Source organism: Plecotus auritus, assembly GCF_963455305.1.
Source record: "Plecotus auritus genome assembly, chromosome: 9".
Classification (NCBI taxonomy): domain Eukaryota; kingdom Metazoa; phylum Chordata; class Mammalia; order Chiroptera; family Vespertilionidae; genus Plecotus; species Plecotus auritus.
Window position 1 is genome coordinate 3556840 of NC_137783.1, and position 17815 is coordinate 3574654.

The 17815-nt window shown below is 55.3% G+C and overlaps 1 protein-coding gene across 1 annotated transcript; it reads right to left on the bottom strand.

Moving 5' to 3' along the window:
* Nucleotides 1-232: 232 nt before the first annotated feature.
* On the bottom strand, nucleotides 233-10555 carry CLRN3 (clarin 3). The gene is made up of 3 exons (XM_080640906.1): nucleotides 10161-10555; nucleotides 4670-4849; nucleotides 233-1186 (listed from the first exon to the last, which is right to left on the bottom strand). Exons 1-3 carry the CDS (start codon nucleotides 10387-10389, stop codon nucleotides 906-908), a joined length of 690 nt encoding a protein of 229 aa, XP_080497032.1. The 5' UTR covers nucleotides 10390-10555; the 3' UTR covers nucleotides 233-905.
* Nucleotides 10556-17815: the final 7260 nt, after the last annotated feature.

The following is a 17815-nucleotide window of genomic DNA, read 5'->3' on the forward strand; positions in this document are numbered from 1 at the left end:
GCCTGCCTGCCTTATCGCCCCTAACCACTCTGCCTGCCTGCCTGCCTGATTGCCCCTAACCACTCTGCCTGCCTGCCTGATCACCCCTAACTGCTCTCCCCTGCTGGCCTGATCACCCCTAACTGCTCTCCCCTGCTGGCCTGATTGCCCCTAACCACCTCTGCCTCGGCCTCCACCACCGTGGCTTTGTCTGGAAGGACGTCTGGAAGGATGTCTGGAAGATGTCTGGTCTAATTAGCATATTACCCTTTTATTAGTATAGATGTTTATATTGAGCCTCCTTTAGGCTGCAGGGTAAAGATTCTCTCGTTCTTCTATGTTTCTAATCTTTTCCCCACCTTGGAACCCCCAACACGGGTATCAGCTCTTCTGCCTCCCATTGGATCTGTCATGGCAGGACCCAGGGGCCAGGGGCCAGGGGCCAGGTCCTTCGCCCCTGGATCTCCTTCTGCCTCCAACGTGGGGTCCGGAAAGGCGAGTCTGCGTCCCTCTGTGCGTGGAGGTCTTCCTTCGTGAGTGGAATTAAAGCACCTGGCCGCTCCCGACCAGAATGCCACGGCAGGTGCGGACGTGCTCTGAGCCCCTCAGAGGAAAGGGGTAACACCAACCTTTATTACCGCAGACCGCGAGACGGGCGGGACCGCCCACCACCTTGCCATCGTCCGCCGCTCTGACCACCGCGCGGACCGAGAGCCTCCCCTTCCATCGCCCCACCCTCGTGGAAAGGGGGACACGGCGTGTGAAGAACGTGGCGTCGTGACAGACAAGAGCCACGCACAGGGTCAGCCGGCGCTGCGGGAGGCCGGGCGGTGGTCCAGGCCGGCTCACGGCCGCTGCGGGGGGAGCCGGCCCGCAGCCCAGACCTGACGGCCATCTGTCCGTCCGTCCGTCCGAGGAGGCCGCACTCAGAAGAGGATGCCGTCCCGCGGCGCCTGCTCCACCGGCCTCCGCTGCTCCTGCCGGCGCCGGCGCCGCGCCCTCTGGAAGAAGCCGATGATGACGGCGGTGACGGCGCTGAGGAGGAGGACGAGCAGCAGCAGCCAGAAGGAGCTGCCGAAGCTGTGCGCCGTCCCTCGCTGCGTGGCCAGTTGGTGGCGTGGGTAGAGCGACTGGGCCAGCGCTTCCGACAGGCGATTGGCTTGCACGTTCCCCACGAACAGCACCAAGGCCAGGAAGGCGAAGGACCCTGCAGGAGAGGAGGGCCCGCGAATGATGCGGCCACACACGGCTGACCGCACGTTTCCCTTCGCGGACGTGTGCCCCGCGGGCATTTGCTGACTACGCCGGCCCCGGCGGTTACACCCGTCGAGGCACCAAGGTGAACGGCAAAGACCTACCAGACGCGGCTGGATTCTAGGCAGAAACGCCCAAGTGTGTGCGGGGCAGTGAGGGGCCGAGGGGTGAGTCATGTTTCTGACGGGGTGCCCAGGGCTCGGTGTGAAAGCGGGAGGGGTCGCCCTCGGGGAGGAGAGTCTGCCACTGCCTGTGCCTCCCGCGTCCTGGGACAGAAGGCTCTGGGCGCTGGCTCCTGTCCTGCCCTGTCCCGTCGCGCCCTGCCACCTGCCTGCGACCTGCCACAGTGCTCACTGCTGCTCTTGGGGTCCCTGGTGGAGGAACAAATGTGTTGGAGCTGCTGGTTCTCTCCAGCTCCCACGTTCTCTCAGCCTGTACAATGGTGCCCGCGTGGTGCAAAGGGCAGGCTGGGGTCAGAGGGCACAGGCCCCGCGTGGTGCAAAGGGCAGGCTGGGGTCGGAGGACACAGGCCCCGCGTGGTGCAAAGGGCAGGCTGGGGTCGGAGGACACAGGCCCCGCATGGTGCAAAGGGCAGGCTGGGGTCGGGGGCCCAGGCCCCGCGTGGTGCAAAGGGCAGGCTGGGGTCGGAGGGCACAGGCGCCGGGTGGGGTGGGGGTGATTCTGCTCATTTGTCCTGGAAACAGAGTCCTCTCGGTTGTTCCAAACACAGTGGGAGAAACCCACTCCCCTCCCTCCCTGTGTGCACACCCAGCCCCTCCCCCTGGTCCCTGCGGGCAGGTGGCCGCTGCCTGGACCACAACGTGGGGGAGCATCCTGTGTGCACACCCCTCCTGGGGCGGAGGTGGGTAACCTCAGATGCCACCGAGCTCCCCACCCTGGAAGCCCACGCGAAGGAACCTGGGGTCCCCGGGGCTCCCTTGGGGGAAAGTCCGGCTTCTCCGAGCGCTGGGATCTGGGGCTGGGGGAGCTCCGAGGAGGCGGCTGGAGCCCAAGGTGGTCCTGGCCTCAGGCCGCTCCAACAACCTCCTCCTGGCACATCAATGTCTGCCATTGTTTTGCACCCACCCAGCAGCCTCTGTGAGGCAGAGCTGGCCCGGAGCAGGGCGAGGAATGCGGCGGGAATGCTCGGTCAAAGGTCAAACACTTCTCTGTTGGGAGAAGTAGGTGGGGAGGGGGGTCCGCAGGCCCCTTTCTCCTTGTTTTCCTCGCCAACGCGCATGGAGCATCGGGCATCGCCTCTCCTGCTGGCAAAGTCAGCTTAGCCTCAGCCGAGGAGGGAACAGCCAGCCCCTGGGAAGCAGGGCTCCCTCTGGCTGAGAGGAAGGCTGGGCTCTGCGCCTGAGGCTGTGGACCGCCCTGGGCCCTCTCCCTGCCTCCGCCCCCTGACTGGCCACTGGAGCCCACCCAGCCCCGCTCCTGGGTGCACAGAGGATGGGCAGCTCCCTGCACTCAGCCCTGCAGGCGAGGAGGTGGCTGCAGGGAGAGGGAGAGGGCGGTCCAGGGGAGAGTCAGATTTGGGGAAAGGGGGGCTTTCTCCTGGGGTTGTTGTTTCCATGGGTGATGAGCCAAGAATGACTGGCAGCCACGGTGCCTTCCAGAGGACCAGCAGGGCTGCTGGGTGAGAGAGGGGGTGCTGGGCTGGCACATGGGGAGGCGCCACACGGGAGGGAAGCAGAGTTCGGTGGGGTGGGCTGGGCCCCGGCCCAGCTGAGCCTGAGGCCCCTACTGCCCTGGACTCCGCAATGACATGAGCAGGAGTCAGGACAATCTGTTCTCACCCGCCCGGGAGTGTCGCCTCTGGTCTGGTGAACCGAGGTCAAAGGTGATCACAGAAATAGCCGGGGAACCCTGGCCTTGGGGGAGGCTGTGTGAGCCCCACGGTGAGCGTGGGCAGCAGGGACACTCGCTGTGCGGGGCCCTGTGCCTGGCCCAGCGGATGCCCACTGACCTCGGGGGTGGTTTTTCCCCACCAGGCAGAGAAAGCGCAGCAAGAAAGGGAGGGCCAGAGCACCTCGCCCCAGCTTCCTGACACCTGCCCCCGAGCACCCGGCACCTGTCCCCGGAACACCCAGCACCTGTCCCCGGAGCACCCGGCACCTGTCCCCGGAGCACCTCCTCCAAGCTTCCTGACACCTGCCCCTGGAGCACCTGGCCCCTTCCCCCTGAGCACCCGGCCCCTACCCCCTGGAGCACCTGGCCCCTGCCCCCAGAGCACCCGGCCCCTGCCCCGGAAGCACCCGGCCCCTACCCCCTGGAGCACCTGGCCCCTTCCCCCTGAGCACCCGGCCCCTTCTCCCTAAGTACCCGGCCCCTTCCCCCGGAACACCCGGCCCCTGTCCCTGGAGCACCTGACACCTGTCCCCGGAGCAACTGGCACCTCCCCCAAGCTTCCTGACACCTGCCCCCAGAGCACCCGGCCCCTTCCCCCTGAGCACCCGGCCCCTTCCCCCTGAGCACCCGGCCCCTGCCTCCTGAGCACCCGGCCCCTGCCCCCTGAGCACCCGGCCCCTGCCCCCGGAGCACCCGGCCCCTTCCCCCGGAGCACCCGCCTGTGCTGGAGAGGGTCTGGCCTGCGTTCAGATGCACCACCTGGAGTTTACATGTTAGCAGGACTGGCTCCCAGGGCGGGAGCAGGAGAAAGCTGGCTGCCTGCTGGGCAGAGAGGCACCCGCTGGGCCATGCCTCCGGGCAGAGGTGGTGGCTACAGAGCCCTGGAAGCCACAGTGAGAGGCCAACCTGCTGTGACTCAAGCTGGGATCCCTCCCCATGCAGACAGCAGCCCCCCACGCCCTGCCCAGCGAGCAAACAAAACCCCCCAGCAACACCAGGGCTCCCTCCCGGCCACCCATGGGAAGGGCCTTGGCGCCAGGCTCTCCTGAGCGAAGCTCTCTGTGGCACAGTCACGCCGACGGGCCACGGAGTCAGCCAAGCTGACTGTTGTCATATGGAGATGAGAAGTACCTAAGTATGCACATGTGCACGTATGCTTGCGTGTTCCATGTGGGGGCAGTATGCATGCATGTGTGTACGTGTGCTCTTCTGTACATACATGGAGCCTAATTTGGAGGGAACCCCATAGCAGGAGCCTGGGGGATGTTTAATGACTTGTGTGGCTTGTTTAACCCCTCACATGAGGTGCTCAGAAGCAAAGCCTGTGTATGTCACACGTTTTCACACCTAACACGCCCTCCTCACCCCTCTCCTTGCCTCTCACCAATGCATTTAATACAGACTCTTGTTTCTGGGGATGCTTGATAAATGCTGTAAATATGCAAAAATAAACCCCGCCCCCCTGCCCCTCCGCCCCAGCAGCAGGCCCTCCGCATTTGCATGGCTGACTGAGAGGAGCAGAGGCCGGTGAGGGGGTGCCTGGGAGCAGATCAAGTGCCTGGAGCCGCACCGGGGCGGTACTCACCGCTGAGCCCGCTCCAGGTGTACACCCCCAGGGGCCCCAGGAACGTCTGGTAGGGGTTGCTGACGCTGTTGTAGAAGGTGAACCCCGCGCTCAGCAGCGCCGCGCACAAGCTGAGGACCAGGGACAGGATCACCACCGAATGCAGAGTCTTCGGGGCAGAATCGTCCAGTTGCGCTAAAACTAAAATAAAGTTGGTAAGTACGAGGCCCAGAACGCAGCTTCTCCCACGGCCGCATTCCTGCGAGCTCTGCGGGCAGGCGCTGGGTCAGAGCCGGTCAGCGCATCTCTGGGACCTGGGGACCCCCACGATTCCCCTCCAGGCCGATCCTTGAACCTCAGGGTGCAGGGCGGAGCCACGTGCTCCTGGTGAGGGATCCACCCCAACTTTAAAGCCCCCAGGAGAGCAGGTGCCCCTTGGTAAGCTGCTGCAGGGGGGCCAACCGTCCCTGGTAGCTCCAGCCTCCGACCCTCGCCACTTGGCATCATCCCAACGTCATCAGAGCTCCGACGGCTTCCACGTGGAGGCGCGTACAGGGCGGGCCACCCCGAAACCCCGAGCCATGGCCATTAAACTCTCTGCACAGCCTCCAGGTTAGGTATTATTGGTTCAACTACAAACGTAGCCCTGTCTGTCACCACCGGGTGCTCGGGTGGGGATGGGTGGAGTGCCAGGGGCCGCCTGCCCTCTGAGGGGTACCGCCTGCCCTCTGGGGGGGTACCTGTTCTCTGGGGGGGCACCTGCCCTCTGGGGGGGCACTTGCCCTCTGAGGGGGGGGGCGCCTGGCTGGGCCTGGCTGGGACCTCAGGCTGGGTCTCTTGCGTCTCTGGCTCCCCCAGGACCTGCAGCGGTGGAGGGACGCCACGCCTGCTCCACATGAGCACACACCTGTTTGGAAACTTAGTGGAGGGGATGCCAGACCGTGGGAAACCGGAAGCAGCAAGACACCTCTGGTCAGCGGGGCAGGGGGATGCTGAGGGGCCTCGGGCCACTTCTGGTCCACGCTCGCCCGGCTTCCCCTTGGCACCAGAGTGTGCGGGGCCACATGCAGGCTCCGCAGCCAGGAGGAAGCCATCGGACACTGAACTAGAGGACGGGAGCTTCGGGATGGAGGTGCCCTGAGCCCCAGGAGCCAGAGCGTCGCTCTGCTCTCTGCCCTATTAAAGCTGCCGACGGGCGGTCACTCGCACGTGGCGAGCGCTCCCCTTTTTCCCAGAAAATTAGAAAGTGACAATCAGGCGAGCTTTGCTTCTGACTGTCGGTGAGACCCAGAGACAGGACTCTTCCAAAGGGAGTCGTCTTGGAGCCTGATGACTCACTCCCGTGTTAACGTGACAACTCGTCTTCATTTCACGGCCACATATTCCAATTACACTTTAGCCTCTGAATTCCCTGCCTCGCAGGTGTGACAGCTCCCGCTCCCCTCCCGGCCTGACTCAGAACGCAGACCCTGCGAGCTGGGGACCCAGAGAAAGTCCGCGAGAAGGAAATAATGCCCCGCAGAGCATCTGACAGCTGCTCTCTGCCTGCAGAATTCGCAAATACATCCTGTTCCCTCTCTTCCTTTTAGGGGCCAAGCTTTGAAATCAGGAGAACCACCTCCTGATTGGAACTAATTGCCCGGATATTGGCAGCCCCCGGAGAGAGGCCAGCACGGCTGCAGCTGGGGGGTGGGCCGTGTGCAGAAATGTGTCGCCTGGACATCCGGGCACCCTCCCCGTGGGCGCAGGGATTTAACCCTCAGGATCCACTTTCCATCTGGCCCTGGAAGTCCTGGGAAATCGAGGAGGGGCATGGCTTTGTGGGTGGTGGGAACTGCCTCTACCCCTCCTCCTGCGCCTGGTCACCGGGAGCAGAACCCGGCAGCTTCTCAACCCGTGGGCCACAGTGCACCCTGGGAGGGGGGGAGGGGGGGACGCGGCAGGTCCACAGACCCCAGAGCGTGGGCTGTCCCAGCCGGTGTCCCCAGCCTCTTGGAACTGTACCAGGTTCTCTTGGCGAGAAGGGTAGGGTAGTGTCTTTTCTGCCCCCTATGCTCCATTTCCCTGTGTGGTCAGGTGGCAGATGGATGTGACGGGGCTTTTTGTCAACTGTGGCGAAAACCTCACGTGTTCTCCCTACAATTAGTTGATTTTTGCAGCAGATTCTCTCCCCGGACTATTTTTGGCGTGGGCTGATAGTACAAATTTGAGCTCCCCGAGGACAAACAGGGGGTGGGTGGAGAAGAGGCGGGTGGGCAGGGGAGCCAGGCTGCCAGGTTGGGGTGAGACACCCTCGCGTCATCACCCACACACCTGTGCCTGCGGTTCCTGGCAGGTTGGATTTAACTCCTGCCAGTCTTTCTCTGGAAAGAACAGACGGTGAGCCCAGCGAGGCCAGGAGTGTGCGCAGTCCTTCTCGGTGCCCACGCTCCTCACTCAGGTCGCGGCTGTTCAGGGGGTGCTTTGAGCTGAAGGTAAGTGTCCAGACCTCCGGAGCAGCCAGGGCAGGTGCTCGCATGGACACGGAGGGCCTGTCCCTGTCCATCTGGTGATGCCTCCGGGTGGCGCTGGTGGAGCTCCGGGTCAGGCAGAGCCGCTCCGGCCATCCTCTTACACAGGCCTCGCCCACGACCTTCCCCACCGGTTGACCTATTGCTGACCGGGTTCCTTCGTTGCTTTGAAATCAGCCATGGTGACTTCACTTGGGCTTCCATGTCCAAACCCACCGCCCACATGGCACAGCCGGATGCATCCCAGGGAAAGAGAACGGACTGCAGTATTCACAGGTCCTCGGAGATGCTCAGTGTGACCTCATCCAGCCACGCGGACAGTGCACGTCTCCGAGGGAAAGGCAATCCCAATCCGTCCCCGCAGGCAGGTTTCCTGTGCGGCCAACGATGGACATAAGCCCCGTGTGGTCAGTCACCAGCAGGAGAGCGGCATGTGTCCCTGTAACGTGGGAGTTCTGCCATCCAGGGCACACCCACCGGGTGCAGCAGCGGGACACCGCGACATACAGGCTACTTACAGCCCCTCTCCCACCCCTTCTGGGCATGAGTCTAATGGGGCTAAAATCACCAGCGGGAGACTGCCCCTTCGCTGGTGGGGGCGTGGCTTCCCTCCTCCAGCACGTGGGGGCGTGGCTTACTTCCTCCAGCACCTGGGGGCGTGGCTTATCGCTTCCATCACCTGGGGGCGTGGTTTACCGCCTCCAGCACCTGGGGGCGTGTCTTATCTCCTCCAGCACCTAAAGGCGTGGCTTATCTCTTCCAGCACCTGGGGCGTGGCTTACTGCTTCTAGCACCTGGGGGCGTGGCTGACTTCCTCCAGCACCTGGGGCGTGGCTTATCTCCTCCAGCACCTGGGGGCGTGGCTGACTTCCTCCAGCACCTGGGGCGTGGCTTATCTCCTCCAGCACCTGGGGGCGTGGCTGACTTCCTCCAGCTCCTGTGGGCGTGGCTTATCTCTTCCATCACCTGGGGGCGTGGCTTATATCTTCCATCACCTGGGGGCGTGGCTGACTGCCTCCCGCACGCAGGGGCCGACAGTGACTTCAGGAGGTTGGAATGTGGCTCGCCGGGAAATAAAGCGGAATAAAGTATCAAAGGAGAGAGCCAGGCAAGGCGAGTTCCATTGTCCCCGCTCCTTACAGCTCCCACGTTGCAGGGGGTGCCCACGTGGTCCTGCCGACTGCAGGGCTGTCCTTGACCCCGCTGTCCTGCCGCTGGACCCCGCAGAGCCTCGGTCGCACACAGGCTGCAGGCCTGGCCCTGGCCCTGGCCCTGGCCCTGGCCCTCCTCCGAGCCTCCCAGCGTGTGCGTGGGCCGGGCTCTCAGGAAGCCATTTGTTGCAGATCGGAGCCACCGGCTCCACACAGACGCTGTGGAAAGGTTCAACTCCACGGGGTGTTATTTCCTATTTTAAACTTTCGAAGTGAGTCTGGAGACTCGGAACCTAGCACACTCTCTGGCTTGAAAATGCTGTTCACGTCCCGGAAGTGTGACCGCATCTTTGAAAGCCTGGGCTTCTAGCAGCTGCGCCGCGAATCCTTCTCCCTGAGCAGCGAGGCCGGGCGGGAGGAGGGGTGGGAGCCTGCGGAAACCGGGGGGAGGCGAGGCGCTGCGAACACCCCAGAGACACATTGATAACCCGGAACTATCACCACGAAGCTCTGACTTAAGACAATCGTTTCATTAATAAACTCACAACCTGGAGCTGGGAGCTAGCGCGAGTGCCCAGGCCCCAGCTCCTGCCGTGGTGGTGCCCGTAGAAGGGACTAAACGGCAGAGCACGACGCCCAGGCAGGAATGGGAGGGAGGGAGGCCACAGCCCCCCAGGGCACCTGCAGGGGACCCGCCTCCGCGCTGCAAGTTGCACGTGTTGCTCCCACATTTAAAAAAACATAAAGGTGGGCGTTCTCTCGTCCGCAGTCAAAGCAGGAGCGAGCGTGTCATTCTCAAAGAATGTTTACTTCCCACCCATTGAGAGGGAGCAGGGCATGCGTATGTAAGAGATCAGAGAACAAATGAAGCGTTCTCACAAAATATAGAATGAATAGAATTAATGGGAATGTAATATCATGGCCAACAACAGGGGGTATTTTGGAGGTAAAAATGCAAGCTCGAATTGGTTGAAGAAATGAGCTTGGGGTACAGGGATAAGGAATGCACCCCGTTTTGTTTTCCACTCCGTCTTTTGCTTGGACAGCCACTCATGAAGCTCTGGATAGAGGCTGAGGCTCTAGCTGACAACCCACAGCCAACGCGGTTACAAATTATGCCCCTCCCGGCTGATGGGTACTGTCTTGCCGCAACACAGTTTTCCTTAATCAGCTACTTGTCAATAAACTCAGGAGCTCGCTTATCCATCGCCTCCGCTGCCATGATTCAGACCGTGGTGCGGATAGACACAGCCAGAACACAGGAAGCAGAAATAATGATACAGTGGCCGTGGGATGAACAGATATGAAAAATATCAAACAGTAAAGGAGAGAGGCGAGGCCAGACCCAGCCACTGTGACAATGTAGACTTTATCCTGAGGACAATAGTGCATCATTCAGGGGTTAGGAAAGGGAGTGATGAGATTAGCGTGTTAGAAAGCACACCGTGAAGAATGGATTTGAAGCGAGCAAGACCGCAGACGGGGAGATATGTTGGAGGAAACCCAGGAAGAGCTGGTGGAGGCCTGAGCTAACCCAGCAGCTCTAAGGATGGCAGGAAGTGGAAAGAGGCAAGAAATGTTAAGGGGGTAGAGCTGTCAGAACTTAGTATCTCGTCGGCTGTCCGTCTTCCCTTCCCAACCCAGGGTCAACTTCTGAAGAGCTGAACCTCTGCAGTAGGTGTCTTTGTGTTCCATCAAGTTACCTGTGGACCAGGTGTTCAATAAATATTTGTCGAATGAATAGAAAAAAAACAACACTAACTATGAACAGATATTAAAGTATTAGATGACACGCGTCTTACCCAGGTAATTCCATCTCCCTCTCCCCATTCAAATTCGTTTCTCATTTACCTTCAAAATCTTTGTCCGAGTCCCCAAGTCCATGATTCAGCTGCTGCGTGCTCAGCCCACGGAAGAGTCCGTAGGTGATGACGATGCTGCCGTTTGAGAAGTTATCACTAAAGGCGATGGTGCTGCTGACCCACTGAGGGGTCCCCAGAATAACGCAGATGACCACGAACGCCCCGAAGCTCGTGAGGAAGCTCGCTAAGAACATCAATGTTTTCGTGGTCGTAGGCATTGTTCCAGGTAAGCACGGGTCCTAGGGAAAAAGGCAGGTCTATCTTTGTGGAATGTTTGTGGACCTTATCATTTGGAGTCCGGAACTTAGAAATGGAGTCGAATAATACTTAGTTGTAAAATATAAGCGCTCACTCTTCATGGGAAGGGTTACACCAATGAGCATTGGACTATGAACATGGTCATAAAGATTTGCAAGAGCTGAACTTTGGTCTGGAGTAGGAGGTTGCTATGGTTACAGCCAACCAGCAGGAACAGGGGGAGCATGATCTTCCCAAGAGTTCCTCAGTCACGCAATTAATCTGTAACTCCTGGTCAAGTGCTACGGGAGGAAGTTCAGCTTCCACGACAGGACAGGTCTAGAATTCCTAAAGAATGAGGGAGTGGGGGATCCGTGCCCCCAAAAGCTTGCTGATGCTAGCAGCCAACCACATTGAGTCTGAACTCACTCACGGATTGCTTGGCTGGTTACTAACCTGGCCCTAACCATTGTTCCAAAAAGGAGGAACAATTGTTCTAAGGAGGAAGCTTTTGCCAAAGGCACCATGGAGCGGTCTTCTGTAAATTGTCTTTTAACATCTGGAAATGACAATTTTTTTTTTTATTTCTTCCTTTCCTGGGAGTAAGTTTTAAAAATAATTGTGTGATAGCATTGTTCCTATTTTTATTAGTTATTTCTACTTTTTGACGATTTTGATTAAAGAATGTGGTCTTGCAATATTTACTCCTTGGATTTTATTGGTTTTTTTTTTGGGGGGGGGGAGAGTCAATTGATAAGCCACTTTTATAAATGTTTGCAACATTTTATATCACTCAATACTATTCAATTTTGTGGATTCACTGTCATTCATTTAACAATCTTCTGTTTTGGACATTTTCGCTATTATTAAATTTGTTGCTCACATAACCTTGCTTAGATAGAGATTGTTAATTCTAGACTTGGGATAAATTCCTAGAGAAGAATGGCTGATTCAGGCAGACAGTTTTGGATTTAACATTTTTAAAAATTTATCTTTATTGTTGAAAGTATTACAGATGTCCCCCTTCCCCCCAGTGACCCCCTCTACCCTGCTCCCACACACCCCCAGGCCTTCACTGCACTATTGTCTATATCCATAGGTAATATACACTGAGTAGCCATATGATGATGATCTCTGCACGCATAATAATCTGGCCACTCAGTGTATATCCTATATAATAAAAGGCTAATTGCAAATTATCCCCTCGACCAGGAGTTCGACCAGCAGGCAGGCCGGCCAACCGCCCATGTCCCCTCCCCCTGGCCAGGCCGGCTGGACCCCACAATTCATGCACTGAGCCTCTAATATATATATATATATATATACATATACATATACATATACATACACACACACTGAGTGGCCAGATTATTATGCGTTCAGAGATCATAATAATCTGGCCACTCAGTGCATATATGCATATAAATTCTTTGGTTAATCTCTTCCTCCCCCCCACCCCCATTCCCTCTGAAATATGTCAGTCTGTTGCGTGCTTCAATGTCTCTGGATCTGTTTTGTTCATCCGTTTATTTTGTTCATTAGATTCCACATATAAGTGAGATCATGTGATACTTGTCTTTCTCTGACTGGCTTATTTCACATAGCACAATGCTCTTCAGGTCCCGCCATGCTGTCTCAAAGGGTAAGAGATCCTTCTTTTTTATAGTTGCATAGTATTCCATTGTGTAAATCTACCAGTTTGGGTTTTTTTTTTATCCATTCCTCTATGGATGGTCTAATTCTGTATTTTTGATACCAAATGTAAATTGGCCCCCAAGACATAATCCCACAAGCAATGTTGAAGAATATTCTCTTTTTTATAGTGCTGGAAAATTCTGGCTATTATGATTTTACATTGTGGCCAGTTTTATAGGTGATACGGCATGATGTCACAAGTCTATGGCCTGCTTCTCTGTCACCATAGTTTTGCTTTCTCAAACTTCATAGCAATGGCATAGCTTCTATGTCTGGCTTATTCTGAGATTCATCTGGATACACCAGATTTTGTTTATCCACTCAGCAGCCGATGGCTATTTGAGTAGATTCAAGTTATTGACTACCATGAACGGAGTTGTTATGAATATCCGAGGCCAAGTATTTGTGTGGATTTATGCTTTCTTTTCTCCTGGGTAAAGATGTAGGAGAGAAATTGCTGTGACATCCCTAGCCAGTGTGGCTCAGTGGATAGAGCATCCGCCTATGGACTGAAGGGTCCTGGGTTCAATTCCCGGTCAGGGCACATACCCAGGTTGCAGCCTCAATCCCCAGTAGGGGGGTGTGGTGTGCAGAAGGCAGCCAATCCGTGATTCTCTCTTATCCTTGATGTTTCTATCTCTCTATCCCTCTCCCTTCCTCTCTGAAATCAATAAAAATATTTTTTAAAGAAATGGCTGGGATATATTGTAAATGGATTTCAATTCAGAAGAAACTGAGAATGTGTTTTCCAAAGTGGCTGTGCCAAGGTGCATCTCCCTGGACCATGGATGGTAGGCCCCGTTGCTCCGAATCCTCTCCAACACGCGCTATGATCGGTCCCTTAAAATGTGGCATTATGGCCCTAACCGGTTTGGCTCAGTGGATAGAGCGTCGGCCTGCAGACAGAGGGTCCCAGGTTCAATTCCAGTCAAGGGCATGTACCTTGGTTGCAGGCACATCCCCAGTAGGGGGTGTACAGGAGGCAGCTGATCGATGTTTCTCTCTCATCGATGTTTCTAACTCTCTATCCCTCTCCCTTCCTCTCTGTAAAAAAAATCAATAAAATATATATATTTTTTTTAAATGTGGCATTATGAGTGCTTGGTAGTATCTCCCTAAGGTTTTTATTTGTATTTCACCATATTAATGATGCTGAACATCTTTTTAAGTGCTTTTTGCCATTCATATACTTTCTTTGGTGAAGTATCTTTTTAAATCTTTATTTGTGGAATGTAGTCATTTAATCTGGATACAAATCGTATCGATGGTTCTGTATCTTTTTCTCTCTCTCATTCATAGGTTATCTTTTCAATCTGAACATCCGGTAGCTCGTTGCAAACAATGTTTCCTCTATCACACTACTGAGCTGTGAGCTCCATTTGTTGACGTCTTACCTTCAGGCACACCAGTTATCCTTGTGTTGGGTGATCGTTAACCTCTCTATCCACGATTCCCTCTCTCATGGCTGTGGTCCCTCTATCTCTGCCCTCACTGATACTTCCCGTTTCTTACATAGCATCATATACCCAGAGGAAACGGCTTCTGTTCGCTGCACTGAGTGTTTCCCCTCCTCAAGAGGGACTGCTGTCTTTCTTTCCTTCTGCCCGACGTTCCCATAGTTCCCTGGGCATTTCCTGCTTATGCTTCATGTGGGCGGTTCTGTCCGACCGCTGCTCTGCTCTCAGACATTGCGAGGGACTCCCTGACATCTTTCCTACCTTACCTAGGCCCCTGTGCCTTATCTTCCTCAAACTTCAGGTTTTGGCTGGATGCCTTGTTCTCATTCATCCAGGAGGGACGAATGCACAGAGCTTTGACAAGATACCCAAGTCTAAAATACCCAAGTCCAGCTCATATACGTTGGGGGTAACAGAAGCCCCATTTCCTGGTGCAGGCCCTAAAACAGCCGTAGGCAAACTACGGCCCGCGGGCCGGATCCGGCCCGTTCGGCTGTTCTATCCGGCCTGCGGAGCCGAAAGAGCGGAGGGTTCTCTTGTTCTCCCCTCCGCTCCTTTACTTTGAATTTATATTAGTTCACACAAACACTCCATCCATGCTTTTGTTCCGGCCCTCCGGTCCAGTTTAAGAACCCATGGTGGCCCTCGAGTCAGAAAGTTTGCCCACCCCTGCAAGGTCGCCTCATCTTGCTCTCTTTCCATCTGTCGTGTTTCTCACGGGTCTGTTTCTGCGCTCATCGATGGTCATCTCGCCTAGAACGAATACGGTAACGCATCCATACATCTTGCGTTGTGGGGAGGATTGCTGGTGATGGAAATGTATTTTTTATTCATTTTTAGTTTGGGGAGGCAGGTCTGTGAGTACGCTTCAAGCCCAGGACCCTCTCCATCCAGGTGTGGGACCATTCCAGGGCCTGGCTCTGGGCACGGTCTCGCCCCTTGGTTAGGAGCCCAAGGAGGCCAGGGACTCCTCCGGGAGTGGACGGCAGGAAGGACGGGCTAGGGCACACCACGGCCGGGTGGGGGCGACATCGCGAAGGGACGTCAGAGCCTGTGGTGAGGAGGCCACGGCAGATAGAACACAGCTGGGAGCGGGAACCTTCAAAGGGAGGGGACCACACGACCTACCCCCGGGGTGCAGGGGACGCCAGAGCTGGGAGGAGGTGGCTCTGCTTGGGACGTCCCAAGACCCGGTCATTGGGTGCCATTGCTGCAAATTTTACACATGTGATCACCACCTCTGTTTCCTTCGCAATGTTTTCTGAATTAATTGGCTGTGACACGGTCTACATGAGCCTAATTGGAATAAAAACCTCAGATGAGGTACCTAGTGTTTGTATAATGCAGGATCCTAAAGATGGAATTAGTACATGAAGTGGAAAACGGCCGTCCTTGTCCTACCACTGTCGCCGTCCTCTCCTGCCTGCTCCACGGACTTGCTGCTCACGGACGCCTGCTTCGGAAGATGCTGGTCTAGCTGATACGCGGAGAGAAAAGGTCGCCTGTGTCGCCAAAATGCACGGGACAAGCTGTCACCCTTTTTCTTTTTACCGCAGTGGGCGGCTGCTGATCTCTCCTTCTGTTTATCACGTGGGCTATGAAACATCAGAGGGTTGTTTTAAAAAACAACAAATATTTATCTCATAACACAGAGAGCTCTAGAGATAGGCTAGGGTTCATTTTACTCTTTTTAATTAACTCGTGTATATGTATGCTCTTGCTATAAAATGTGTGTGGTTTACCTATACACTGGGATCGCTTTAACGGAAAACTACCTCCAGAAGGACAAAATTTTCGAGGGAAGAGGCCATTTTTAAAACACAAATCCTTTCTGAACGTCCCATTGCTTTAGGAAATGAAACCTTTAAAAACTACATTTTATCTTGTTTTAATAACTGATAAAAAAAAAAATAGGTGCCTATATCCTGTTTACCAAGTTTCCCCAGGATCTCACCGTGCGATCACACCCTGTTACCCCTTCCCCCCCAATTTCTAGAGCAAAGCGGAACTAGGCAGGAGGCAAAGCGGGGTGAAGGGTAAGTCATTCCACACGTGACGCTGTTCGGGGTTACAGGCATCATCTCCCGGTGAGAACGAAAGACACGCAGTCAGTTCATTCCGCCCGCAATCTCTCGACGGTCTTGCAGCTTCTGAAGGAAGGCGAGGGGGGATATACTTCCGCCAGAGCAGGTGTCCTCCAACTACGGCCCGCGGGCCACATGCGGCCCGCCGAGGACATTGATCCAGCCCGCCGGGTGCCGCTGCCGGTCCTGCTTAGCAGCCGACTGGTCCCGGGCCCGCAGTGCGCATAGGAATTTGTTCATAGTTTTTTTTTAAACTATAGTCCGACCCTCCCACGGTCTGAGGGACAGGGAACTGGCCCCCTGTTTAAAAAGTTTGAGGACCCCTGTCCCAGAGTGTCTGCCTTTCTGAGCGACGTGTGGTTTCCAACACTTAAGGCATAGGAGACAGAGATGACAGTTTCAGGTGTCCAGAGGAATGATGTGATACGTGTACATCCTGGCAGGCGATCGCGGCAGGAAGCCTGGCTGCCGTGCGTCCCCACAGTTACAAGTCCTTCCCTGAGATGAGAATGTCCACCAGGTGAACTTAGCAAAAGGGATAACCAGTAAATGGGAAGGGATAGCAATAACAAGGATCAAAACTGAAGCAGGGAAAAAAAAAGGCTTAAACGTTTAAAAAGCTTCAGTTGCCACCCTGGCCGGTGAGCGCGGTGGTTAGAGCGTCGGCCTACAGACTGAAGGGTCGTAGGTTCGGTTCCCAGACAAGGGCACGTAGCTGGGTTACAGGTTCAATCCCCAGCCCAGGTCAGCATGTGTGTGGGAGGCAATCAGTCGATGTGTCTCTCTTACATCAATGTCTCTCTCTCTCTCTCTCCCCCTCCCTCCCACTCTCCCACTCTCTAAAAATCAATGAAAAAAATATCCTTGGGGAAGGATTAAAAAATAATAATAAAAAATAAATAGCTTCACTGGCCTGCAGGTCAATGGCCGGTGATACCGTGTGCGTATAATTGGAGGCCCAGACAGTGGAGAAAGGTGGAAAACATTTTCAGAAATGTGTCTGAAATAGTGTCTGAAAAATGTTCCAAATTTGATGAAAAGCATAAACTTATAAAGCAAAAAGCACAGCTGATCCCAAGCGTGACAGACACAAAGACCACCACACAAATCCCCATTTCAATCACACGCACATAAAAAAGCCACGGTGAGGAGAAAACCCTTAAAAACAGCTAGAGAAAAAGACACGTTGCCTGAGCTCTCCATATAGGCAGTAAAACATGAATCTCAAGAAGATGTTGTCGTGGGAAGGAAAGCAGAAATGAAAGAGCACACACTGTCTGGTTCCGTTCAGAAGGTGAAATGGATGAGGCATGAGAGACCCCCAGAGTGGCTGCCTCTGGCGGGAGGGAGGGGCTTTCCGGGAACGCATGCATATGATCCACGATGAAAAGTATTCCCAGAAGGGAAACTAAGAGTTAGATGCCGTGAGGACGAGGAGGGAAACTAAGAGTTAGATGCCGTGAGGACGAGGAGGGGCAAGCAGCTCTGTTTTCCTGGGACATGCAGGAAGCTATGCAGAGGGCCCGTCCTTGGCTTCATTGATTACTAAGTGTTCCTACCTGGGCATGACTTGGAAATGGGGGGAGGGGAAGAACAATCGAGTGAGGTAAGGCAGAACGTTCTGCCCTAACTGGTGTGGCTCAGTGGATAGAGCGTCGGCCTGCAGACTGAAGGGTCCCAGGTTCGATTCCGGTCAAGGGCATGTACCTTGGTTGCGGGTACATCCCCAGTAGGGGGTGTGCAGGAGGCAGCTGATCGATGTTTCTCTCTCATTGATGTTTCTAACTCTATCCCTCTCCCTTCCTCTCTGTAAAAAATCAATAAAATATTTAAAAAAAAAAAAAAAAAAGCAGAACGTTCTGGGTCCAGTAGACGAATTCATTCTGGTACATCCTGAGGCCAGAATAGCCATCCCGAGTTTCCTCTTTGTGGGGGCCGGTCCTGAAGTCGGTTTTCCCCTGCTTGCCACGCCCCAGCCCATCTGATTTTATCTCCTACAGGAATTTGATGTCCGTGTGCCTGTACACAGTTTAAAAGCAACTCCGACTGGCTTTCTTACAAACCTATATTGCCGTTTTGCTTAGCCTCCTAGAAAGCATGTCTGGTCTGAGCGTTGTAATTTTCACTGACGTCTATTGAGCCCCTCCAGGGTGATGAACAGTATCGGGGTT